The sequence below is a fragment of the Odocoileus virginianus genome, chromosome 5 (assembly GCF_023699985.2).
Source record: "Odocoileus virginianus isolate 20LAN1187 ecotype Illinois chromosome 5, Ovbor_1.2, whole genome shotgun sequence".
Taxonomy (NCBI): domain Eukaryota; kingdom Metazoa; phylum Chordata; class Mammalia; order Artiodactyla; family Cervidae; genus Odocoileus; species Odocoileus virginianus.
In genome coordinates this window covers 83,315,342-83,342,483 of record NC_069678.1, presented here as the reverse complement: position 1 = coordinate 83,342,483, position 27,142 = coordinate 83,315,342, and the positions used below count along the sequence as shown (strand labels likewise).

The window sequence follows — 27,142 nt, the reverse complement described above, 5'->3', positions numbered from 1 at the left end:
ACACCTGCCCAATACCTTGCTCTCTGTGTATCTTCCATCTGGCTGTTCCTGACTTATACCTTGAAGAGTGAAGCCACATACTGCTGAGGTCACTCCTGCTTTTAGAAATTGCCAAGGCTGAATGGAAGCTGCAATCCTGAGTGGCCTCACACTGACGGACATTTTCATGCAAGGATGGGCCAGATCAATTATTAGATCCCCATGACTACATAGGGATCTAGAAGTGTGCCAGTATCTCATGACTGTTACAGTGCATCCGCTGTAAGGAATCCATGGTCAATGACCAGGGGGTGACCCGTGATATCATAGAAAGAGATTTGGTCTTTGTCATGGTTCCTGACACAGAACTCCTAAATACTTTGTAATTTAAGTGATAGAGGTGGTAGGAGGGTCTTTTGTTCTAATGAGGTGAGTCTTGGCAGCTTCCTGATAGTTTCAGGATAGGGGGTTGCTCCCCAGGAAGACCAAACCTTGGTTAGAAACTTAAAACTTCCAGCCCCACCACCCAAACTCTGGGGAGGGAGGAGGAGCTCAAAATTGAATTAATCACTGATAGCCCATGATTTCATCAATAATGCCCACATGGTGTAATCTCCATAAAGCCTCCAGACTGCAGGGTTTAGGGAGCTTCCAGGTAGGTACACATTAAGGCACTGGTGGGGAGAAGGAGCAGTGATTTAACTATCAGGACTTGTGGCTTGACTGTGCCTAGCACTTGGATGTGCCTGGTCTTCCTTCAAGATAGTGTAGATTGCTGCTCAGTTCCATTTAGTCACTCAGTTGTGTCCGAATTCTTTGCGACCCCATGGACTGCAGCACGCCAGGCCTCCCTGTGCACCACCAACTCCCACAGCTTGCTCAAACTCATGTCCATCAAGTTGCTGATGCCATCCAACCATCTCATCCTCTGTCTTCCCCTTCTCCCTCCTTCAATCTTTCCCAGCATCAGGGTCTTTTTCAATGAGTCAGTTCTTTGCATCAGGTGGCCAAAGGATTGGAGTTTCAGCTTCAGCATCAGCCCTTCCAATATTCAGAATTGATTTCCTTTAGGATTGACTGATTTGATCTCCTTGCAGTCCAAGGGATTCTCAAGAGTCTTCAATGCCACAGTTCAAAAGAATTTATTCTTCAGCGCTCAACTTTCTTTATAGTCCAACTCTCACATCCATACGTGACTATTGGAAAAACCATAGCTTTAATGAGACGGGCCTTTGTCGGCAAAGTAATATCTCTACTTTTTAATATGCTGTCTAGGTTGGTCATAGCTTTTCTTCCAAGAAGCAAGCGTCTTTTAATTTCATGGCTGCAGTCACCATCTGCAATGATTCTGGAGCCTGAGAAAATAAAGTCTGTCACTATTTCCATTGTTTCCCCTTCTATTTGCCATGAAGTGATGGGACCAGATGCCATGATCTTAGTTTTCTGAATGTTGAGTTTTAACCCAACTTTTTCACTCTCCTCTTTTATTAAGAGGCTCTTAGTTCCTCTTCACTTTCTGCCATAAGGGTGGTGTCATCTGCATATCTGAGGTTATTGATATTTCTCCCAGCAATCTTGATTCCAGCTTGTGCTTCATTCAGCCTGGCATTTTGTATGATGTACTACGCATATAAGTTAAATAAGCAGGGTGATAATATACAGCCTTGATGTACTCCTTTCCCTATTTGGAACCAGTCTGTTGTTCCATGTCTGGTTATAACTGTTGCTTCTTGACCTGCATACAGATTTCTCAGGAGGCAGGTAAGGTGGTCTGGTATTCCCATCTCTTGAAGAATTTTTCAGTTTGTTGTGATCTACACAGTCAAGGGCTTTGGAATAATCAATTAAGCAAAAGTAGACATTTTTATGGAATTCTCTTCCTTTTTTGATGATCCAACGGGTGCTGGCAATTTGACTCTGGTTCCTCTGCCTTTTCTAAATCCAGCTTGAACATCTGGAAGTTCATGGTTCACGTACTGTTGAAGCCTGGCTTGGGAGAATTTTGAGCATTTTCTTGCTAGCATGTGAAATAAGCACAAGTTTAAACATTCTTTGGTATTACCCTTCTTTGGGATTGTGGTGAAAACTGACCTTTTCCAGTCCTGTGGCCACTGTTGAGCTGTTCAAATTTGCTGGCATATTGAGTGCAGCACTTTCACAGCATCATCTTTTAGGGTGTGAAATGGCTCAACTGGAATTCCATCACCTCCATTAGCTTTATCCTTAGTGATGCTTCATAAAGCCCACTTGACTAAGGCATTCCAGGATGTCTGGCTCTAGGTGAGTGATCACACCATCATGGTTATCTGGGTCATGAAGATCTTTTTTGTAGTTTTTCTGTGTATTTTTCCCACCTCTTCTTAGTATCTTCTGCTTCTGTTAGGCCCATACCATTTCTGTCCTTTATTGCATTTCATGCAAAGATGGGCACAATAAAGGACAGACTGTTGCTGGATCACTGGATTTTCTTGAGTGGTCATTAACTTACAAATCTCCCAAACTCCTTCATAATTACCTATTTTTAATCCTCTAGTGGGATTTCTAAACTAACTATCCTACTCTATCCCTATCAGATTCGCTTTTACCATTGCATCATTTGTACTTTCAATGTCACAAAATACCTCCAAGAGCCCCTTTAGAGTGAAGGTTTCTGCCAGTGTGACTTCCTCTGGGACATCCTCATCCTGCCCACCACTTTCCTCATTCTGTTTAAGCTCACATTCACTGGCTCTCTAGCTGCGTTTCTTTTTAGTCCTACAACAGCCATGTCTCCATTCCCTCGCAACATATTCCTCCCGTAACTCCATTTGCATCCTACTCAATTTTACTTCCAACTTTATCATTTTCCATTTCTTTGGTCAATTCCCTCCTTCAGTTACTTACTTTTGTAAAATGCCATGTGGGTTTACTGCTGAAGATGAGGAGGCAACACAACTGCACTCTTTGCCACCTGTGCGTGAACTGAGTAACACGTCCAGTGACCAATCACCCACAGACTTTGAAAGAAGCAATTTGGGGTCACTAACCATTATGTATCTTTTAGGCAGTGGTTTTATGGACTGAAGAGCCAGCAGCAAAATCTCTACGTTCCACAGTTACTTGGTTAACAATACTTTGGTAACTGAAAGGTGAACAGTGCTGTCCAGGAACTGCTATTGATACGGCACCCTGACAGCCGAAGTCCACGCATGTTGGTACAAAGCAAGAACAGCCTGGACTCGGCCACGGCAACTACTAACATCCTACCCATCCTTCAATGCATGGAAATACATTTTAAAACAATGTGAGAGCTAATACTGAATGTAGCCTGATTATACTTTAAGAGCTGGAATGGTAAAGTGATATAAATAAGCTCTATGAAGTATATCTGAAATTAAGTGATTTCATTTGCTATAAAAAGGAAAAAAAGGAAAGAAGGTACATCATCCAAACCCTTCAGAAGTACTCAGATCAGTCATTTACTTTTGTCCCTACTAGTGTAAACTCTGTCAACCTTAAAACTCCCCTATGTTCCACACATAATTCAAAGTCTCTTAAGCTAAGGCTCCTAACTGGAATTACTATTTGTTACCCTATTCACTACTATTGTACAAATTGTCAAAATATGTTGGGGTAAAACACTGTGGTCTTCTGAGAATATGACCTATGTGCTTAGATTTTAGTTCATTGAAATTAGTTTACAAAAACTGAATTCATTCTTTTTATTCTAGAAACAATATCATACGAAACCAGAGAGATCTTTTAGGTACCAATGATGCTACAAGAAAACCATGCAAAAATGAGTTGTTTTTTCTGCTTAAGCATCTAGAGTTCTCAGATATTTGTAGCCACAAAATTTCTAAACTGGAATGGAGGCAGCGGGGGGCGCAGGGTGGGAAGCTGTCTTCCCCTCCTACCTCTCAAGACAGAGAAAATCCCAACACGAAACATGGCCTGCTCACAACCTTCAACCTGCACACAGCTCCAAGCCAGCACTGGAGAACTTCAAATACATACACACCACTCTGGCTCAGCAGACACTATGGAGAGCCACCCCACCCAGCAAAATAATCCCACAAAGGTAGGTACTCTTCATTATACAGCAGGAGTGTGCTAAGCATTTTGCACATATTAACTCACTGCTGACAGGAACCCTCTTTGGTAGATTCTATTATCATGTCTATATAGAGATGACAGAGCACAGAAAAATCAACTTGCCCGGTCAAACAGCAAGTACACAGCAGAGCCAGGTGTCAAACCTGGCAGTTTGGCCCCAGAGTCCATGCTTTTAATCTCCACAGGTCTCGTTGATTTATTATCAATAAATGGCAATATTATATGTAAAAGTAACTTCTAAATCTTTTAGTCCTGAGTTTTTAACCAAGAATATATATTTCTCTGAAAATTTTTCTTTAGTTTATTAAAATAATTTTTACAAAAAGAAGCTAACAGAAGGGATCCAATTGAATTGTGAAATCCCAAGTCTCCATCTCTTTTTCTTGGTGTTTGTATACAAACATGCAGCTTGTTTAGTGTCTTCTGCTCTTCATTTTCTCTCTTGTCCGTTTTCCAGGTCTTTTCTGCAGAAAAGGAAATATCATGTGTGTTCACCCAGCAGTTGGCCTTCTGCCCCAGGGTCTGGACACAAGGAAAGAATGGGAGGGAGATGGGAGGGGTGGGAGTGGAGGCTGCTCCAGCCCCCTCACTCCATACTCACATTTGATCCTTTCTTTCCAGGCCTCTTGAGGACCCTGCCATGAGCTGTCTTGGCCCGGAAGCTGGATACATCATCATAGCTCTCACGAGTGTTCCACTTGGAGCCTTTCTTCTTCCCACCATAACCAAACTTCTGGTTTTTATAGCGTCGCTTGGCATTGGGCCTGGAAAAAAAGCAGTCTTATAGGTTACCTTCAACACCGCAAATCCTGACGAATGTTACGATCCAACCATACCCTCAGTTTCCTATCTGTAAACGAAGCCCATAGATACTACTGTAACCAAAATCTCATCCTTGACCCAGTATTTCTACTCTATAAACTCCCCAGACAAGATCATCTACCTACAGCCTTAACCACCAAAGCAAGAAAACAAAGCGAGAATCAGGAAAAGATCTATCATGTGGCTCATCATTTATCTTCAGAGCCCATGGACTGTAGCCCACCAGGCTCCTCTGACCATGGAATCCTCCAGGCAAGAATACTGGAGTGGATTGCCATTCCCTTCTCCAAGGGATCTTCTGCACTCAGGAATCAAACCCAGGTCTTCTGCATTTCAGGCAGATTCTTTACCGTTGAGCCGTCTGGGAAGCCCCATTTTTAAACTAAATCTTATTAAATCACCCTCAGGTGTTCCTAGTCCTCTCAAGGATATTAAATGCGGTTAACGTTTGAGTGTAATACATGTTAAAACTGATCGTCCCACAGGAATCTCAATTCACCATATCCAAAGTCATAGTCACCTCCCTCCTAGACTGGTTTCACCTCCTGTATCTACAGCCTAACTTGAGGCTGGTGGTCCTACCATATACTCAGCTGCCCACACTATGAACCTAGGGTGGATTATAATTCCTTTTTTCATTCTCTGCACCCAGCTCAATTACTGAGTCCTGCTAATTTGACCTCTTGAGTATTTCTTCAACCAATTTTCTCATCTCTACCCCTATTACCACTTTCAGGTCATTATCCTTGTTCTCTGGACTTTTGTAATGGTCCCCTGATCAATTTCCCTGCCTCCCTCACTTACACAAGTACCACTGTAATACTGAAAACATGAATATGACCTGCTCACCATTTTGAGTAAAGCCCATGAGCACCTCCCCACTGACTGCTGGAAATAGCCCAGGCTCCTCAAAACACTGTCCTGCACTCAACCCAGGTCCTCCCAGCTACACCACACCACTCCGTGCCTCATGCTGTAACCCCCATGACACCAAATGCTGGCTGTTCCTCACACACCAACCTGCTGTTCTCATCTCTACACTTCTGCTCATTCATGTTCTTCCTTCTTCCCCAAACCCATGTCTCTCCTGTTCTCCTGGTTAATTCCTACTGGTCTTTCAGACTAAGCTCTGGTGAACCCTTCTCCAGGAAGCCATCCCCAGACTCTGACCCCTGGACCATGTCACATATTTCTAAAATGGGCTTCCAGACTTCTCCCTCAATGCCTCTATCACAGCATGGACTATATTATATAGATATGATCATTCTCCTCAGGGTGGGTGTCCAGGAACGCATAAAGGTGAATTAAAAGAACCAATAATAATATCCAACATTATCCCTTTTAATCTTTCTAATATTAAGAGGTACTTACAATTTTTTTTTCATTTTCACAAATGAGGAAATTAACATTTAGGAAGGTGAAGTAACTTGCTCAAAGCTACCCTCCTAATGAGGGACAGAACCCAGATCAGAACACTAGGTCTGCACACAACCCTCACACATGAGGAATCAACTTCTACTGCGTATTTACTGAAATCACCTCACTTGAACCTTCAAAGACTGATGTGGCTGAATGGGCCCATCACACGGCCCATAGGTCAGGCCGTAGGCACAGCCGCACTCCTTGCAATGAGGACACACCATGAACTGTGGCCTTGCACGCACCACCACCAAAACAGAATGTAGCACTCACCCCTTCCTCATTTGCTGGCCTTTGGCTCCTTCTTTTGTGCTGTGTGCAACAGGCTTCTGATCTCCCTCAAGGAAGTCCAGTTTATCAGAGAAACCTGGGAGTGAAGTACTTTGATCAACACCACAGTGTTTTAAAAAAAGATTCAACTTCAAAAGAAGGATGTTACTTATGGAATTGGTATTAAGGGCACATCTTGCTCCACACACCATTGTCAAACGTTAGGTCCAATAGTTCCAAATCAATCAAGCCTTCAGATGTGTTTGATAGAATCAGCAGGTACCCCTGCTCCCCTGCAGCCTTATGAGAGAATACACTCACCTTTCTGATATTTCTTAATGGCACTCATCATGTGTGATTTCTCCTTCTGCCGCTTCTGAAGAACCTCTGTTTGCACCTGGATGTGGACACAGGACTGTTACACCCACTCCAAACCAGCACTCCAAATGTCTACAGTCTCTCAGTGACCAGGCTGTGACCACCACTGAGCACTGACTGTGTGCCACAACCATGGTAAGGCTCTAAGTATATTCTCAATTTCTCACCCCAACAACCCACTGAAGCAGAAATTCTTATGACCCCAAAACAAAGCACAGAGAGACGCTATAATTTGCCTAAGTCACACAGCAAGTGTGGAGCTGAGATTCACACCCAGGAAGTCTGCATTCTTACCCATGACACAACCTGCTACAAAACTGCACAAATCATGTTTATGTCAACATCCAATTCTCTCCCTAATTACATCTGGGCAGATTAAATACCTGAACCACTGTTGCTAGGCATGAAAATATCAACAGAGAAAACAATCTCCCCCAAAAACAAATAAAAAAACACCTTTAAGGATAAAAAGAGATGCTTAAACTCTAAGGCAGAGTTTCTCTATCCCAACACTATGACAGTTTGGACAGGATCATTTTTTGTCAGGGGGGAGCATGGCCTGTCCTCTGCATTGCAGGATATTTAGAAGCCTCCCTGCTCTCCACCCACAAGCACCAACTGCACACTCCCCACCAATGTGTGACAACCAAAAATGCCCCCAAACATTGCCAAATGTTCCCTGGTCAAACAAAATTATCCCCATCGGACTGTGCTGGGAGGTCAGGTTTGGAAACCATTGATCTGGACCCAGCTCTTCACTGTACAGGTGTGCAAAGTACAGCCCAGAGAAGTGTCTGACTCACTTGCAGTGACCATACTACTCCTGGTGACAACAGGTGTCCAGGAGGGATTGTGTTTGTGGACACGAGCAGCCCATGCTGCTATGAGGGAGTAAACACACAACGGAACACACACCAGGCACAGAACCAACTCAGACCAGGCAATCTACGGACAAACACCCTCGGCCCCATCCCATCCCTGTCCGTTGTCCTTCCCACCTTCTTTCCATATTTTCTAAGTGCTCGCAGCTGCTTGGCCTTTTCCGACTTCTCCATGGCGGCCTGCTTAGCCTGCAGTTTCTGTCGAATCTAAAACACAAACTGTTGTCAGCTTATGTTAATTGAAAATGGCGTGGAAGCTGCTTAGCGTGCACTGCGGCAGGGAGCAGACACACTGTGGAGTTCTGCACAAAGGGGAGCTCAAAGGAAACTTGTGAATCATCTACTCCAAGCCCTGTGTTTCACACACAAGGATAATAAGGCCCAAAGGCTAACACCTTTATCCAAGACACCAAAAGTCTTAGCCTTGGAACCACAACATCAAGGTGACCTTCTTATTCCCAGTGTGCTGCTTGCTCTGTTAAACAAAACAGCTTGCTTGCCACTGAATCAGGAGAAAAGACGAACTTCTCTCCATCCATACCATCTGCAGACAGCGGTGAAAGCAGTATGCAGCTTTAGCCTCCTTCTCCAGTAGACCACCTGCACTATAAAAACTCAAACTGATATCAGGTACCTAGCTATTAGATTAAACATACACATTTCAGTTAAAGAATGAACAGTTATGAATTTGAATGTGCAGAAATGGGTCTGGATTCATCTCTAGATTAGCTTCCTTGAGTACCACTGAGACAAGAAAATCCAGCTTGAGACCCAGGGGAACTATTTAAGTATATCTTAGATTAGATGTTGGTAATTCCCTGCCTCCCAAAGTTGAATAAGGACCAAATTCTACCTAACTGTCCAGTTCAGTCACTCATTCATGTCCGACCTTTGCAAACTCATGGACTTCAGCACCCCAGGCTTCCCTGTCCATCACCAACTCCCGGAGTTTACTAAAACTCACGTCCATTGAGTTGGTGATGCCATCCAACCATCTAATCCTCTGTTGTCCCCTTCTCCTTGTGCCTTCCACCTTTCCCAGCATCAGGGTCTTTTCCAATGAGTCAGCTCTTCGCATCCAGTGGGCAAAGTATTGGAGTTTCAGCTTCAGCATCAGTCCTTCCAATGAATATTCAGGACTGATTTCCTTTAGGATGGACTGGTTGGATCTTCCTGCAGTCCAAGGGACTCTCAAGAGTCTTCTCCAACACCACAGTTCAAAAGCATCAATTTGGAGCTCAGCTTTCTTTACAGTCCAACTCTCACATCCATACATGACTACTGGAAAAACCATAGCCTTGACTAGCCTTAACTTAGCTAACTATAAATTATGCCAAATCTGAGCCATACATCAATCCTTCACTTTACGGCAGAGAAAAACTGAGGCTCAGAGAAAGGTAACTGTCTCCAAGTTATAATGCTGCCCCTGCAATGGCAGGAAAGAACTGTTGTCTCTTCCACACAGAATACCATGACCATGCCAGGAGATGCATAAAGATCATCTTTACCCTAGGTACCACACTTCTTACATTATGTTCCTCCCTTAACTGTTAGGAAAAAGTCAACCTTACATTTGTCCAACTGGTGTTGATTAGCATGAATCTGACATAGATAACTGAGATAGTAATTGTCCTCTGACAACTGGCTCCCTATTAATGTGCTTATGCCTTTGTTTGTTTGAACATTAAGGGAGATAAGTCAGCTGTATAGACTTAAGTACAAAGCCTCAGTCTTCCACAGAAAACCTTTTCCATTTCTTACCTTCTGCATCTGCTGATCAGACTTGGCCATCTCTGCAAAGTAATCCGTAGGCCGCTTGGTAGGCACTTTGAGCTGATGGAGGCGGGGCAACACTGCAAGCACTGCTGCCTGGGCTTGACGGTAGCTGAGGATGTAGGACAAAGTGTGAAATAAGCTGAGGCAGAGAGGCCTTACATCCTTCTCACTGCCTCTCATAAGGTATCCAAGGTCTGAAGATCCCACAACACCTGACCTCCACCAGCAAAAACACACACACAAACAAAAATGGTAATAAAACCTCATTAACTCATTAGGAGAAATCTTTTAAAAAGGGTGGGGAGTATTGCTTAAAATGAATTAGTAGTTTAATAAAATGACCACTTTAGAAGTGCTCACTAACTTACAAATGCCAGTTACACATTCTTATTTAGTCACTAAAAATAAAGTCCATAAAAGGATCCTGCATAAGAAACTTTTTTTTCTCATAATCAACTGCACAAAAAACTTTAAAATTTAATATTTGAAAATAAACTGGACTTTAAATTGTGACTGCTGGACCACGGGGTTTTTCCCTCAACCACGGAGCATCTCCTACTCTTTAGCCCAAAGAAGCTTTCCTCCCTACTCCCAGGCTTAGGACACCTCGGAGGAACACAAGCTCATGGCTTCCACCCTCTCCCCACTCTCTAGCACAGGGACCCACAACCTTTCACACACTTGAAAACATACATACAAGCTCATCTCACGCTTAAAGTCATCTTCTGGATCAACAGCTTTCGGATCCTGGTTCTGAGATGTTGACTGAGGTCCACTGATTTCTGGTACCGGACCCAGGGTCACATCAAGCCTTTCAACCCATTCCAGATCCCGCTTGAATTCAGCCAAACACTGCTTCAGGCCATTCTAGGAAATTCAGACACCAAGCTCACAAAAAGGTAACAGGCCAACAAACGAAGTGCCAACCTCCAAGACCCCAACAGGTAGTTGACCCTCTTGGCAATGCTCAGGATGAGTCTTTCCTGGAACTAGAACGCAGTTTCTGGAGCACAACAGTGCCTCGCGCGCATCCCAAGTCTAGCATCCTCCGACCGGGCCCCCGAACTCACCACGTCATTCACGGCCTTCTTCGGCCCCTCTAGCACCACGTTGAGGCCTGGCTTTAGAAGCCCTCGGGAAAACGCCTCCTGCAACTACAGGGCACGTTCCGCGGTGAGAACGGGAGAGTGAGGAGCCCTTTCCCTCGCGCAGCTCCGCGAGCTCGGAAGATACCTACCTCTCTGTCTGTGACAAGAGAGTCATCAGAATCGGAGTCCGAACCTGAGAGCGGGGGAGTGTCCATCTCACCGCGCGAGAGTCCACACCCACCGAAGGAAGCGGAGTAGCCCGAGACGCCCGCGCCTGGAAAAGGGCGCCGCTCGCCGCGGCCGGTTTGCAGCCCCCTGCCCTCCTGCCGCGGATCCACGTGGACTCGAACCGCACCGGAGCAAACAGCTGCTCCAGAGCTCTCTGAGCAAAAGACTTCCGCTTCCGGGTGCTGACATACTTCCGGCTTGCCGTTGCTATAGGAACCGCTCCGGCGTCGGTGAGTGCCGGGTTGCTTCGGATTCGTAGGGGCAGTACCCTGGACACACGCGTGGTCTGGTGATCCAGAGAGCAGAAGCTTACAGGTGGGAGAGATCCCTGGGGGTCGTCCAGAGGAGCAGGAAGCCGCGAAGGCGAAAGGAACGAGCAGACGCAGGAGCTGGGTCTGGGGCACTGGACGAGTTTGCTAAGGGGAGGGGGCGGAGGAGCAGTTCGGGGGCGGACCCACGGGCGCGTCGCGGGGAGGGTGCGGCAGGGTGGGCGGGGTTTCGCGTTTCTCCTTGCTCACCAGCTGCGCTGCATCTTTAGCGGAACTACCCGGACCATGTCCACTGTGGTAGCTCAGTCGCTGCATGTTTTTGGTCTTCGATCCCACGTGTCCAACAATGTCTTCTTCTTCGATGAACAGATCATTATATTTCCTTCAGGAAATCACTGTGTGAAGTACAATGTGGATCAGAAATGGCAAAAATTCATTCCAGGTAAAACTGTTTTCAGTCTGACACCTAGGTAACCATGTGAACCAAATATAACACCGTAATCCCAATAGGACGATTGAAAGAAAACTTTTTTGGCCAACTTGAATATACATATAGTTTTATAAATGTAGAAGAAATACATGTCTACTTGCCTTATTTTAATGTATAGATTAATGAATCATACATACTTAAAGTCACGTGTAAAATCATGTTAATTTAAAGGTACTTATTTTCACTGTGATCTAATGGAAAAAAATTCTTTTGAAGAGTTTCATGCATCTTCATTATCACTCTCTCTGTCATCACCGGGGCTGCTTTTTGACTTCTCTAACAGTTTTCTAGAGTACACCACTTTCATTACAGACCTTTTGAATCCATTTATGATGAAGACACTGGAGATTTTACCCCAGGTCAGAAATAGCCGTTTGTGTACTGTGACATTTGATTTCGTTCACATTGGTCCTGCAAATGATATATATGATTTCCACATCTTAGCCACACTTTTCCACTGTTTTCTGCACTCAACCCGTTCTATTGTGACATGCATACAAAAGACTGTATACTACATATATGTAGTATTTAAAGAACTATAGTAAAATGAAAATCTGCACATCTACCAAAAGGAGAGCAAATAGTACAGTACCAGTTCCTGTGTTTCTCCCTGACATCATTCATCTCACATGTGCCCACTCTCACTCCATCCTGGAATTTGTAATTATTCCCTTATTTCTCTGTATAGTTTTACCACATATTTATCTGTGTGGCCTTATGTAAGATATTGTTTTTGTTTGTGCCACTTTCCAACTTCATATAAATGTAATGGTAGTGTGTGTATTCTGTGACTTGCTTCTCTTGTTCAACAACATGCTTCGAGATTCGTGCATTTTGTACATGTTACCTGAGTTCTTTTTATTACTATGCAGTATTCCCTCATATGACTCTAGTGTCTCAGATGTATTTATCCATTCTAGTGTTGATGGACATTTGAGAATCAACTTTTTTTTTTTTTTTTTTTTTTGCTTCTCTGCTGGCTCAGATGGTAAAGAATCCGCCTGCAATGAGGGTTTGATCACACTGGGTTCAACTTGGGTTTGACCGCTGGGTTGGGACGATCCCCTGGAGAAGGGAACAACTACCCACTCCAGTATTCCGGCCTGGAGAATTCCATGGACAGAGGAGCCTGGCAGGCTGCAGTCCATGGGGTTGCAAAGAGTTGGACACGACTGGGTGACTTTCAGTTTCATTTTTTTTGCTATTTCAAACCGTACTGCATTCTTGCATTCATGTGTTCTCATCTACTTGTGCAGAGATTCTCCAGGGCACACACCAAAACAGTAGTGTGGCCGTACTGGTTCACAACTGCAGTTACCCCACAACCTCACCACCCCTTTCTATTGTTCTACTTCCTAATGTTTTGTGCATTTACCTACTACTAATGAGGATGAGAATCTTTTCACATGATTAAGGGGCTACTCCTGTTTAATCTTCTGTGAAATGTCTTGTTTAAATTTTTTATCCATTTTCTATGTTTTGTGGGGTAATTTTCTTACTGATTTATAGTCGCACTATATTTTCTGTATGCTAATCCTTTGTCAGATGTATACATACTACAAATAATTTCTCCCAGTTTGGGGCTTGTGTTTTCTTCCTCCTTATGGTGTCCTGATGGACAGAAATTCTTGGTTTTAATGAAGTCAAATTTATCAACCTTACTCAAGCTTATTAATATATTCTCCTATATTATCTCTTTGATACGCTCCCCATTTACCTTTCATCATTTAAGCGCTGGGTTAGGAGGATGCTGAGTGTGGGGGAATAGTGAGGAACCCAGTATGCCTGGAGCAGAGGGAATAGGGGAGGAGGAGCAAACGGTGAAGCAGAGAAGTAGGCAGAGCAACATCACATGGGCTTTGAGAGGAAGGGCTCCTACTCTGAGTAAAATGAGGAGCTGGGATGGAGGATTCTGAGCAGAGCGACGTGATCTGACTTATGTTTCAAAAGGTTCCTTGTGGCTGCTGTTCACAGAATAGATTTAAGGAGGGACAAGGGAGGAAATAGGAGACCAACTGAAGGACTATGGCTGTAGTCCAGGCGGGAGAACATAGTGGCTTGGAGCAGGTAGCAGGTAACAGGGATGAAGAAAAGAGATCAAAGCCTGGCTCTGTTTTGAAGGTGGAGGTGACAGGTTTCCTCATCGACCTGATGTAGTTGTGAGAGAAAAGGAAGGAGCAAGGGTTTGGGCCTGAGCAACTGAAAGAATGGAGTTGCTGCTAATTGAAACAGGAAAGACTGCAGAAGGAGCAGGTTTTGTGTGGAATGTTAGTTTTTGACATGTGAAGACTGAGATGCCTGCTAGATATGCAAGACTGAGATGCCTGCTAGATATGCAAGACTGAGATGCCTGCTAGATAGGATCTTAAGTGAGCACTTTAATGTCAATTCTTGCCTGGAGAGTTCCATGGACAGAGGAGCCTGGCAGGTTACAGTCCATGGGGTAGCAAAGAGTTGGACCCAACTGAGCGACTAACACTTTTTCAAGTTCAGTTGATGTCAATTGCGGATTCAAGAGAAAAGGCTCTGGCTGGTAATAAAAATTTGAAGGTTGTTAGCATAGAGGTGAAATACAAAGTCCTTAGAATGAGGACTTCCCTGGTGGTCCAGTGGTTAATTCTGCACTTCCAATGCCAGGGACATGGGTTCAACCCCCAGTCAGGGAACTCAAGATCCTACAAGCTTGCAGCATAGCCAAATAATAATCTTTTTAAAAAATCCTTAGACTGGATTGGATCACCCAGGGAGTAAATGAGTTTGTGAAAGAAAAGAAGGATAAAGATTGGGCAGTGGGGCCTTCCTACATTTAGTGACAGGAAATGAGGAAGAACCTGAAAAAGAGTCTTTGGAGGAGTAGCCTAAAAGAGGAAATCCATATAGGAGGTAAACATATTTCAAGGAGAAGTCAGTCATCAACTGAGTTAAAACAACGGGAAAGCATTTACAAACTGCAATCAGTCAGCACATGTTGAGCACCCACTGGGAGTCAGACACTAGTGATTAAAAGAATGAATAAGCTGGAAAGCCAGGGCCCCAGGCCTCCAGGAGCTCTCAGCATTGTAGTGGGGACAGGTATGTATTCAAATGGGCATCGGGACTATGTAAAGGAGCAGGACACCCGCTCGGCCAGGTACAGCCCTGGTACAGAAGCACAGTGGAGGGGAGTAAACTCTTGTCCTTTGCCTTCTCCTGGCAGTCTTGTCTACACTCACAATTTCAACTCCCCACCATGACTTTTACCTCAAATCTGTATTTCGGTCCAAACATCTCCCCTAGCTTTCATGATATCAAGTGGCTTGCTAAGACCTCTTTACCTGAAAGTTCCACAGTATGTATCTCACACACAATATATCCAGAATGGAATTTATCATTTCCTTTCTTCTCCCTCTTTCCTTGAGACTCTACTTTGCAAGGTATCAAAACACATGATAAAGATATGATTACAAAAATAAGCTAGTCCTAGTATAAATATCCCAGAAACCCAATAATACACAAATAAATGAATACAGTGGATAAAGGAATACATAAATGAATTTCAGTTCAGTTCAGTCACTCAGTCATGTCCGACTCTTTGCAACCCCATGAACCGCAGCACGCCAGGCCTCCCTGTCCATCACCAACTCCTGGAGTTTACCCAAACTCATGGCAACCCACTCCAGTATTCTTGCCTGGAAAATCCCATGGACGGAGAAGCCTGGGAGGCTACAGTCCATAGGGTCGCAAAGAGTCAGACATGACTGAGCCAAAAGTGGAGGAAGAATATGGAATGCTGGCTGTTCAGGGCATAAAGGCCTGTTATCTGACCCTGCTGCACCTTCCAGACCCATCTCGGTCACCCCTGGCTCACACAGGATGCTCAGCCATTGCCCACTGTGTGTAGTTCCCCCACCCTCTACACCGTTTCTCACTTCCACACCTTTGCCCTTCCTGACCTGCCCCACCCCCCATCCTGTTCCCAGTTTGTCCTCTTTTAGGAATCCTTCCCTGACTTCTCCTCCCACCATGGCCTCAGTGAGGGGCCCATCCTAGTTGTTTTCAAAATAGCCAAGGCACAGTTGTACTGAAGGATACAGGGATCAACGGTTACGTTTCTGCACTTTTCTCCTGTTGCCTTGGCAACACCCACCACGGTGCCTAGTTTGTGCTGGATCAAGGTGAATGCATGGTCACCCCTCATCAGCCCCTCTGCTCTCTTTGCAGGCTCAGACAAGAGTCAGGGCATGTTGGCCTTGGCCATCAGTCCCAATCGGCGCTACCTCGCTATCTCAGAGACCGTGCAAGATAAACCTGTCATCACCATTTATGAACTGTCAGCCATCCCCTGCCGGAAGCGCAAAATCCTTAATAATTTTGACTTCCCAGTTCAGAAGTTTATTTGCATAGCTTTTTCTCCAGACTCCAAATACCTCTTGACTCAGACCTCACCTCCAGAATCAAACCTTGTCTATTGGCTGTGGGAAAAACAGAAAGTCATGGCCATTGTTAGAATCGACACTCAGAACAATGCTGTCTACCAGGTACTGCCCGAAATAACAAATATTATGCAAATTATTAAAAAATAGTACAAGTTGTCTCTCATTGAATGCTTTCTATGTGCCAGGGATAGTGCTGATTTCTTAAAATGCATTTTGAAATTTGCCACACAACACCATATAAAGTATACATAATTGTTGTCTCTGTTTTAAAGATGAAAGAACTGAGGCTGCAATAATTTAACAGGACCAGGACTCCCTGACCCCAGGGCCTGTGTTCTTTATTTTGGCCCAGAACTGCTTGCTGGTCATAAGTCAGGTTCAGAGGCAGTTTGATCAATTTGCTGTCTCTCCCCAGACCTGGCCTCTCCTGGGCAGCATTTCTGGGCAGTGAGAAGACTTAAGGAAGGTGGTGTGAGGTCTTAAATGTTTAGGAAGCTATCCGTGAAATTGCAGTTATGTGAGGAGCAGAAGTTTCTATTGTACTTTGAGGGTGAAATGCAGAGGACGTGTCAGGAGGCTGGCTGGGTCCCAAGGAGGTTTTGCTTGGAGCAGTCAACCTGGTCTGAGATCTAGTGCTCAGTGTCACAGGGCCACGCGCTCAGTTCTGTTCAGATTCGGAGATACTGGCTAATCAGCATCTTGGGCACAGACTCTGTTATTCTCACAAGAGGCTGGCGTGTGAACCAGCATGCCACAACCAGAACACACATCATCTATCCGGTGTGTTTCCTCCCTTGAGAAATGAAATTGTTAATCAACACATTGCTTGGTGATTACAGAATCAGAGCAGAGACAAGTAGAGCCTGAAGATTACTTCATCCAGGTCATAGTGAGGCAGGATACAGCATCCTATTCAGAGCAGGGAGCACCTTGTCTCAAACAGATTCAGGAAACATTCGCTGGATGCCTGCTCTGAACCTGCCACTGGGGATACAGAGATGAAAAATGCATAGCCCCTCCAGGTGCTCACCATCCAGTGGGGGGGACAGATTGCCTGTGACGGCAAATGGGGATGAGGGTAAAGGTAAAGGAGGCCTAATCCCTGACATGTGGCTCCTTCCCCCTGGACAGGTCACATAAACCTGCCTGACCTTCATTTTTCTGTTTTTAGCTGAGGTTTCATTCTATTTTGCTAACACAGAGTTTGGTGATTGTCAAGACCTGCTCATCCTGCTTTTTGGTCTTCATCAGATGACTTTTGAAGGTTTTCTAATTTGACTCATGGACCCTACAAATATAATGGATATAAATCTGTCCTCTTATCAAATATGTCTTAAAATTATATGATTTAGTGATGTTTAAAGGATCCTGTGAACTACTTGGACTAACTAATAATTAGTTAAATGGGAAATAATTTCACGTTTAGTTTTATGTCTCTTTTTCTTTCATTCTTTCATATTTTACAGGTGAGCTTCAATCCCCAGGATAACACTCAGATTTGTGTCACTGGAAATGGGATGTTTAAGCTTCTCCGTTTTGCTGAGGGAACCCTGAAGCAAACTAATTTTCAGAGGGGAGAACCCCAAAACTATCTTGCCCACACCTGGGTGTCTGATGACAAGATTATTGCTGGCACTGATACGGGCAGACTCTTCCTCTTTGAATCTGGAGATCAACGCTGGGAGACAAGTATCGTGGTCAAGGAGCCCACCAGCGAGACAAAGAACCTGGGGATGATCCAGGAATCAGAGAGGTAACAATGCCCTCTGGGCTGGAGCTCTTAGAAAAACACACTCATCTTGCCAATAGCATCACCCCTAAAACAGCATTCTTTAAAAATCATTCCCTTATCTTTTCTAGTGTTCATCCATATTCAGGGTCAAATTTGATGTTTATAACCATAACCTAGGTACAACTATTTTTATTTTTATACCTCACCTCATTTTATAAGTGTTTCCCTGGTGGCTCAGATGGTAAAGAACCAATCTGCAATGCAGGAGACCCAGGTTCGATCCTGAGTTGGGAAGATCCCCTGGAGAAGGGAATGACTACCCACTCCAGGATCCTTGCCTGGAGAATTCCATGAACAGAGGAGCCTTGTGGGCTAGAGTCCATGAGGGTCACAAAAAGTCAGACACAACTAAACAACTAACAGTTTCACAGACTGGTATGACTTAGTCTTCAAAACTACCTATTTTCAAAAATATGTTTTCTCCTGGCTTCCCAGTTTACTAAATCAATTAAATAGATGTCCACCAAGCCTTTGCAATGTGCAAGGCATCTTGCTAAATGCTGGGGACACAGGTCCTCAGGACCTTATAATTTGATAGGAAGCAGCAGACTAATAAGGAAATACAAGGAAATGTCAGTCAGTATGACAGAAGTCTATGGACCAGAGTAGGGGCTCAGGATGAAGCTGTCAATTTTACCTCTACTGCAGCCAATAATAGTCATATCTCACTCATATTGGACAGTACCACTGTGTGGTCTAGACACTGCCTTAAACACTCTGTATATAACCTCATTTCAGCCTTACTCACCCTACATCGTACATATTATTATCCCACCCATATTGCAGACTCTAAGAGGTTAAATGCCTCACCCGAGCTCACAGCACTGTTAAGTAACAGGCCAGGATTCAAAGCCAGATGTCTGATCCCAATACCTGAGCCCGCAATCAAAACGGCACCCTGTAGATTCCTCTTCCTCAATGTCTTTGGGTTCACCCATTTGTACCACCCCCATGCCAATGACATCTCCTTTTTGTCATGATTATGTTGAGAACTTTCTAATAAGGCCATTTCCCTCCAGTTTGCTGTGTTCACCATCTTTCAGTGAGTCCAGGACTCCAAGAATAAAGCTCAGACTCCTGAACTTGGCCCACATGTCCCTGCTACTCTGACCCTTCTCTATATCTGCCGCATCAGCTCTTGCCTCTGTCTACTGCATATCCCTCATGCACTCTCCTACTTCTGGGCTTAGTCTGCCCCTACACCGACCCCACTCCCCTGGACACTGCCACAGCCCTCTTTGTCCTTCCAGTCTCAGCTGGGAGCCCCCAGCCTCTGCTCATCTTAGATAGCTGTTCTTCCTCTATATCTGTTCTTAGATGTTCTTTTTAGCTGATAATCGGCCAATGCCATCCTACTCAGCAGTCCCTGACAGTTCTTATCATACACCCCCTAGACCATCAGCTTAGGAACTGGGTCAACTTATTTATCATTGTTTCACATAGTCATTAACACAACATAACTCTGGTAAATGTCATATGAGTGAATGAGTGAATGCAAATATGCATAAATGAATGAAAGAGAAAGAAGGGAAGGGGAGGAAGAAGAGAAGGAAGAAAGGAAAGAAAGGGAAAGGGATGGAAGGGAGGGAAGGAAGCGGAAACCTGGATTTAAATCTCAGCTCTTCCCCTTACTAATTGTGTGATCTTGGAAACAACCCCTCTGAGCCACTTTTTTCTAAACAACAAAATGAGTATGATAATAAAAACAGTGACCACAGAGGATTGCAAGATTTCCATATAAGTGTATAACCTTCCATCTCCCATGGAGTGCCAGTAGCACTCCCAGCCAAAGGGGCACATTTAGGCCATGGGCAGGGGGCTCACACTGAGTGGTTTCTCCCATGTGCATGCATGCTAAGTTGCTTCACTTGTGTCCAACTCTTTGCGCACTACTGACTGTAGCCTGCCAGACTCCTCTGTCCATGGGATTCTCTGGGCAAGAATACTGGAGTGGGTTGCCATGCCCTTCTCCAGGGGATCTTCCTGACCCAGGAATGGAACATGGGTCTCCCACATTGCAGGCAGGTTCTTTACCATCTGAGCCACGCTCCCACACCCAAGGACAGCCCTCCTTTCTCATCCCTGGCACAGTTCATCTCCTTGGAATGGTCTCTGTTATCTGCGTGTGCTATTTTCTTTTCCAGCCTGATCGAATTTCCAGCAGCCTCTTCCCCAGTCCCTTCCTACGAGCAGGTCATGATGACCAGCAGCCACAGCCAGCTCTCGCTGCCCCAGGTGTTTGCCATCGCAGCCTATTCAAAGGGATTTGCCTGTTCTGCTGGGCCAGGGAGAGTTCTGCTGTTTGAGAAGATGGAAGACAAGGAGTTTTACCGTGAGAGCAGGGAGATCCGGGTAAGGAGGGGAGGAAGCAGCAATGCTGGGGTCCAACTGGCATCTGTTCTCCAGGAGCAGGGCACTGACACAGCGTTTGATGCAGGGAAAGGGGCTGAGTGCAGAGCACAAAGGGACTCGAGCCATCTGTCCTGAGGGGAGTTTTAGGATGGACTGGACAGAGTTGCTCCCTATAGAAATAGGGAGCTCTGGATCTGAATCCTGGGAGAGAACTTGGGTAAATTGTTTTCTTTTCGAGTTTATAATGTATATGGATATTTTAACATCAAGAACACCACCTGGTGTGGGACTTCTCTGGTAGTCCAGTTGCAAGTCTCTGCACTTCCAATACAGGGGACCTCGCTTCTAGATCCTTGGTCAGGGAACTAGATCCCACTTGCCACAACTAAGAGTTTGCATGCTACAGCTGAGATCTCATGTGCCACAACTAAGACCCGGCGCAGCCAAATAAGTAAATAAATATCTTTAAAAAAAAAAAAAAAGAAAAGAAAACTACCTGGGCTTCCCTAGTGGCTCAGAGGATAAAGCGTCTGCCTGCAATGCAGGAGACCTGGGTTCGATCCCTGGGTCGGGAAGATCCCCTGGAGAAGGAAAAGGCAACCCACTCCAGTACTCTTGCCTGGAAAATCCCATGGACGGAGAAGCCTGGTAGGCAACAGTCCATGGGGTCGCAAAGAGTCAGACATGACTGAGCGACTTCACTTTCATTTTCACCTGGTATGCAGGAGGCATTCAGCAAATCTTTGGGGAAGAAATGATACAGACCTCTGCAGAGAGAGATTTCACCTGGTTGGGAAAGAACCAGGAAGGTTTCAGAGTGTTTGAAGGTCATCTTTGAAGAAGGGTTGCAGAGGATGGATAACATTCGACAGGAAGGCACAGATCAGGAAGTCCGGGTGAAGGGAAGAAATTAATCAAACGTACCGCTGACAGGGAGCAGTGGTGTGTTTGAGAGATATCTATTCCCCAGTGGAGGGGCCTTAAGTCACTGAAGGGAACGAGAGGACTAAGGCTGGTAAAAAGATGGCAAACGCCAGCGTGAGACTGAGTATGTAAACGGCCAAGGCATCCTGTTTTCAGCGGAGATGGTTTCCTGGCTGAGTGACTTCGCATGAGTTGCTGAACGTAGCAAACCTGTGTCTCTTCATTAAGGAAACAGCTCACCCTGGTGGTTATCGAAAGGATTACACATCTGTGTGATCACTGGATGCAGTTCAGTTCAGTTCAGTAGCTCAGTTGTGTCCAACTCTGCAACCCCATGGACTGCATGCAGCACACCAGGCTTCTTTGTCCATCACTAACTCCCGGAGTTTACTCAAACTCATGTCCATCACTTTGATGATGCCATCCAACCATCCCATCTTCTGTTGTCCCCTTTTCCTCCCACCTTCAATCTTTCCCAGCATCAGGGTCTTTCCCAGTGAGTCAGCTCTTCACATCAGGTGGTCAAAGTATTGGTGCTACAGCTTCAGCATCAGTCCTTCCAATGAATAGTCAGGATTGATTTCCTTTAGGATTGACTGGTTTGATCTTCTTGCAGTTCAAGGGACTCTCAAGAGTCTTCTCCAACACCACAGTTCAAGAGCATCAATTCTTCAGTGCTCAGCTTTCTTTATAGTCCAACTCACATCCATACATGACACTGGAAAAACCATAGCTTTGACTAGACAGACCTTTATTGGTAAAGTCATGTCTCTGCTTCTTAATATGTTGTCTAGGTCATAGCTTTTCTTCCAAGGAGCAAGCGTCTTTTAATTTCATGGCTGCAGTCACCATCTGCAGTGATTTTGGAGCCCCCAAAAATAAAATCTCTCACAGTTTCCATTGTTTTTCCCTATCTGTTTGCCATGAAGTGATGGGACTGGATGCCATGATCTTAGTTTTCTGAATTCTGAGTTTTAAGCCAACTTTTTCACTCTCCTCTTTCACTTTCATCAAGAGGCTCTTTAGTTCTTCACTTTCTGACATAAGGGAGGTGTCATCTGCATATTGATGCAGTGCCTGTGCTCAATAAATAATACTAGTTATTCTTGCAGTTAGGAATTAGTCCTGAGGTTTTTTGTTACTGGAGCCAAAAGGCAGTGAGGTCTAGGATCACAGCAGTGGGAAGCAGAGAGAGCCTTCGTGAAGGTTAAGTCTGTAGGACATCCCCTGAGTAGATGCCAGAGCCCAGAGATAAGGAACTCTCAGGGAGGTTACCCAGGCTCAGATCAGGATGCTGGGAAAGGACGCCAGGAAATAGGGGTTAAGAGCAAGGTGGGTGGGCACTCGGGGGAGTTGGTAAGTTTATTTTGACTGTAAAGCAGTTCATTCTTTTGTGTGTTCATTTATTTAACAAATATTTATTGAGTGTTTTCTATGTGTCAGGCTCTATGCTCGGGGCTGGGACATAGATGAGAAGTAACCACATTGAGACTTGTCCTTAGGGTTCAATCAACTAGCAAACAAACAGACATAAACAGATTGTTGGATGAGATCAATCCTATGAGGAAAATGCAGCCGGGAAAGAACAGGGAGTAAGAGGGGCTTCTGTTCTAGAAAAAGTGGCTGGGGGAGGCCCCCCTGAGGAATGTTGACACTTGACCAGAGACAAGGATAAAGTGAAGCAGTTTGAAACGTGGTTTAGACCTTGGGAGTGAGATCACTCACAATATATCCATGGCACATACACACTCACACACAGGCTCACACACACACACATATGCACACACATACTCATGTACACAGCCATTGTGCTTGGCTTCTATCGAGCACATAGGTGATGCTTAATTTTCACTGTTTTAAGTATTTATTATTGTAATTACTCTTGTTTTCAGGCTTCCCTTGCGGCTCATCTGGCTCCACTGTGGCCCACAGTGCGGGAGACCTGGGTTCAGTCCCTGGGATGGGAAGATCCCCTGGAGGAGGGAAAGGCTACCCACTCCAGTATTCGGGCCTGGAGAATTCCATGGACTGTGTAGTCCATGGGGCCACAAAGAGTCAGACACAACTGAGCGACTCGCACTTTCACTGTTGTTTTCATTGGATCCTTGTGTTAGGTAAAATCATTGAGAGAGAAAATATAGAGTCAAAAAGAGGACTGAGGACAAAACTTAGCATTTCCCAATTTCAAGACTGAAACAGGATGAGAGCCCAGCAGGACACTGAGAAGGCAAGGTCGTCCACTCATTCAGTCAACAAGTGTCTGTCGGTCACCTGTCGGGGCCAGGCTCCGGGGTGGGGCCTGCGGTGGGCACATCGGACGTGGCCTTCCCCCACGGGCCTCAATGTCTGGGGGAGGGAACGAGGCCACACCATGCAGTCCCTGAGTGCCTGCCATGGGCCAGGCCCTGCTCCAAGCAGCAGGGGACACAGTGTGAACAGACCAGGTCCCGGCCCGCAGGCTCCTGTTCCACTTTATGCAGTGTGACACCTGGGACAACAGAGGGAAGCCCTGGGTGCTGTGGGCGCATTGAGGGACCGCCAGGGCCCACTCAGCCCAGGGCGGTCAGGGAAGGCTCCCCAGAGCCCTCGCTCCCCAGAGAGAGCCGAGGGAGTAGACTCCATGAGGACGGGATAGGAGGTGCCAAGGAAGACAACGCCACGCAGTGGGAGGGCAGCTCAAGAGTCCAGGGTGTTCAGGGGAGGAAGGTGCCAAGGTCACTGCTGCAGGCTCTAGGAAAGCCCAGAAGATGAGGGCTGAGCTGGGCATTGGGCTTTGGTGATAAGGAAATTTCTGATGTTCAGGAGGACAGTTTCAGTAAATGAGGCAGTGGAAGCCACGTTATAAGGGATTAAGAACTGAGTGGGTAATGAGGATGCAAAGGTGGTATATGCAGACCAGTTTTCAGTAAGTTTGGTTGTTCATGGAAGGAGAGGAAAAACAGGCAGAAGGAAACCTCATTTAATAATGTCCACTGGGAACTCCAGGCCCCCTGAGACTGCTGAAGGAGCTGCGGGACCCCTCCTCTTCTCTCTGCCCTGTCACCCACCCCCTGTGATAGAAAGGCCTCAACCTTCCCCTCCGCTGCCTTGAAGCGCACTGTGTACCTAGTGCAGGTAGGTGCCTGCACGGAGCTCCCACCCGCGGGGCGAGAGTGGGGGCCAGACTCAAACAGATGTATAGGTGGGTCAGTTCCACCTGTGCCGCTGCCTCGTTATTCAGCCACCAGTCACTTAAAGGTGAGTAGGAAACCCACAGAAACTGAAACACCTCCAACCCTCCCTCTCCACATCTGAGGAGCATCCAGGAAACAGGCTGATCAGGAGAAGTAAGCTGCAAGTATCCGAGAGCATCTGAAAGTCCAGGACACCTGACAGCGCAGAGGCCTGCTGACCGCTGTCCTGTGTCTTGCGCAGATTCCTGTGGATCCACAGAGCAATGACCCAAGTCAGTCGGACAAACAGGACGTGCTCTGCATGTGCTTCAGCCCCTCTGAGGAAACGCTGATCGCCAGCACCAGCAAGAGCCAGCTCTACAGCGTCACCATGTCCCTGACGGAGATCAGCAAGGTGAGTCTTGCCAGCAGTGCTTCCTGCCAGCCGGGGGACGGATCACCACTAGGCAGATTTTAATCCAGTTCCTGAGCATAGGCCCATTCACCCCTTTGTAACAAAGCGAAAGAAACTCTAATTTCAAAATGTCCTTGTAGGAGCACTCCAATACCCTCAGGGGGCCGGGGTGGGGGACACCAGAATCTGATTGTTGTAGCCTCTTTGGATGGCATCACCGACTCGATGGACATGAGTTTGAGCAAGCTCCGGGAGTTGGTGATGGACAGGGAAGCCTGGCATGCTGCAGTCCATGGCGTCGCAAAGAGTCAGACACGACTGAGTGACTGAACTGAGCCTCTTTGAAGAACACCATGGAGGTCTCTCGGATTTAAATTGTACCTATCTTTTCCTCAGCAAGCAAATGTACTTCAGGTATTTAATAGACTGCAGTACTTTATGCAGTCCTGTGCACAGAGATGTTTATGTGTAAAAGTTTATCATTGCTTTTGTTTTTAAATAATAAAGAAAGCCAGTATGAATACACTGTAGATATTGTGGCAAAACGGATAAAAAAGAAGCACTTTGTACTTATAAAAGGTTCACTTTATCAAGCAGACATTACTGTTTTAAATTTGTATGCAGCAAATAGCATGGACTCAAAACATAGCCTTCAAACTTTGGCAGAACAACAAGGAAAATAAACCACCTACAATCACAGGAGGTTTTAATATATTTTTCTCAGCAATGATGGTTTTTAAAATAATAACCCTATCAAGTTATTTGTACACTATACAATTCACCTACTTAAAATGTACAATTCAATGCTTTTTCGTGCATTCATAGAGTTATGCAGCCATTACCACCATTAATTTAAGAGCATTTCTTCACTAAAAAAAAAAAAAAAATGCTGTTTAGCTATTATGCTCCCATCATCCCATCTGCCTCCCCCAGCTCTAGCCAGTCACTAATGTCTTGTGTGTCTATAGATTTGCCTTTCCTGAATGTTTCATAGCAATATGTAGACTCTTGTGACTGGCTTTCTTCACTTAGCACAATGTTTTCAAGTTTCATTCATGTTCGAGCTTGTGTCAGTACTCCATTCCTTTTCATAACTGAATAATATCCCATTGCATGGATATACCATTTTTGTTGGTCTAATCATCAGTTAATGAACATTTGGGTTGCTTCCACCTTTTGGATCTTATAAATACTGCTGCTCTAAACATCTATGTACAAGTTTTTGTGTGGGAATACGTTCTTATTTTTCTTAGATATGTATCTAGGAGTGAAATTCCTGAGTCAAGTAGTAACTCCATATTTAACCACTGAAGGAACTGCCCGATAGTTTTCCCAAAGTGCTGAACTGTTTTATATTCCCGTCAGCTGTGGACGAGTGTTCTAACCTCTCTGTATTTTTGTCAGCACTTATTCTTATCTGATTTTTAATTTACATTCATAACAGTGGTTGGTCTGTAGTTTTCTTGTGATGCCTTTGTCTGCATTTGGTATTGGGATAATACTAACCTCACAGAACGAAGTGCAGAGATAAGGTGGAAAAGAGAGAGTTGCTTTTGCTTCAACACAGGGGAGATTTGAGTGTATTTAAAAGCTTTTAGGCTAATATGGAAATCATTCTGTCATATGCCCCAGACTAAGACATTTTTATCATTTCACATGGGGGGGACCTCATTCACAAGGACTCAGAAAGGACTGATGATTTGATGGCTGGATCTTCAGTCTGTCCGCTTTCTCCATGTAGGGGGTGAGCTCACTGCATAGAGCTTCTCTCCCGGCTGTTAGGCATGCCTCTCAGGGGGAAGGTTGCCTGGAAAGGAGAGAACCAGACCAGAGAGCGGGATCTTCCGTAGAATGGAGTGTTTTCACTCTCTCTCCCAGGATGTGTAAGTCTCCTGTCTGTCTCCACATGTACACTCTGCCCTTAGGCCCCTGAATTACACTCTGTGCAGCTGCCAGAGTGATCTTTTCAAAACCCAGATGTGGCTGTCACAAAATTCACATTCCACCACCTCCGCCTTTGTCATAGCCTCAACCCCTCCGTGACCTTCCGGTGCTCTGAGAAGAACCGAACTATGTGCACGGGGCTGGGTGATGTCTGGCCCGGGCTGCGCTCTGCAGGCCCATCCCATCACTCCACCTGATAGAACGGGCCCTTTGATCACTAGGAGTCTGCATGTTCCCTCTTCCAAAAGGCATCAGCACTCCTGCCTCTGCCTGGGGCACTCATACTCTCCTCTCCCCCACGTTAGTTCTTGCTCATCCTTCAAGGGGGAAGAAAGCTACTAGGAATGTGCTAGTAGAGACAGGGAGGTTGAAAATATTAGAGAAAGTAAGGGAAGCAGGCAGAGAATGGGAATAATCTGTGCCTACCCCCTGTTGGCTCAGACAGTAAAGAAT

The 27,142-nt window shown here is 45.4% G+C and overlaps 2 protein-coding genes across 6 annotated transcripts in view; one reads left to right on the top strand and one right to left on the bottom strand.

Annotated features, from left to right (window-relative positions):
* Positions 1-4,351: 4,351 nt before the first annotated feature.
* Positions 4,352-11,020, bottom strand: EBNA1BP2 (EBNA1 binding protein 2). Its single transcript, XM_020914820.2, has 9 exons — positions 10,858-11,020; positions 10,691-10,774; positions 10,318-10,487; positions 9,606-9,729; positions 7,962-8,051; positions 6,907-6,982; positions 6,589-6,682; positions 4,676-4,838; positions 4,352-4,538 (listed from the first exon to the last, which is right to left on the bottom strand). Exons 1-9 carry the CDS (start codon positions 10,921-10,923, stop codon positions 4,488-4,490), a joined length of 918 nt encoding a protein of 305 aa, XP_020770479.2. The 5' UTR covers positions 10,924-11,020; the 3' UTR covers positions 4,352-4,487.
* A 92-nt stretch (positions 11,021-11,112) lies between these two features.
* The window catches only part of CFAP57 (cilia and flagella associated protein 57), a 68,228-nt gene continuing 52,198 nt past the window's right edge, over positions 11,113-27,142 (top strand). For 3 of the 5 annotated variants that reach the window (XM_020914817.2, XM_020914813.2, XM_020914818.2), the window contains exons 1-6: positions 11,173-11,329; positions 11,475-11,647; positions 15,896-16,212; positions 17,577-17,863; positions 20,047-20,254; positions 24,593-24,745. In XM_020914817.2, the coding sequence (XP_020770476.1) occupies positions 11,491-11,647; positions 15,896-16,212; positions 17,577-17,863; positions 20,047-20,254; positions 24,593-24,745 (1,122 nt within the window). In that variant the 5' untranslated portion in view covers positions 11,173-11,329; positions 11,475-11,490. Of the gene's footprint in view, positions 11,330-11,474; positions 11,648-15,895; positions 16,213-17,576; positions 17,864-20,046; positions 20,255-24,592; positions 24,746-27,142 lie in introns of all 5 variants that reach the window. The other 2 variants (XM_020914816.2, XM_020914815.2) reach the window with 2 other exon arrangements.

Excerpts from the sequence above, each read along its gene's own strand:
- EBNA1BP2 (XM_020914820.2), bottom strand. The coding sequence starts at position 10,923 with ATGGACACTCCCCCGCTCTCAGGTTCGGACTCCGATTCTGATGACTCT. Across the intron at positions 6,983-7,961 it reads TTAGAAAATATGGAAAGAAG|GTGCAAACAGAGGTTCTTCA; the intron begins GTGGGAAGGACA and ends GTCCACATCCAG. Across the intron at positions 4,839-6,588 it reads GGCCAGCAAATGAGGAAGGG|GCCCAATGCCAAGCGACGCT; the intron begins GTGAGTGCTACA and ends CTTTTTTTCCAG.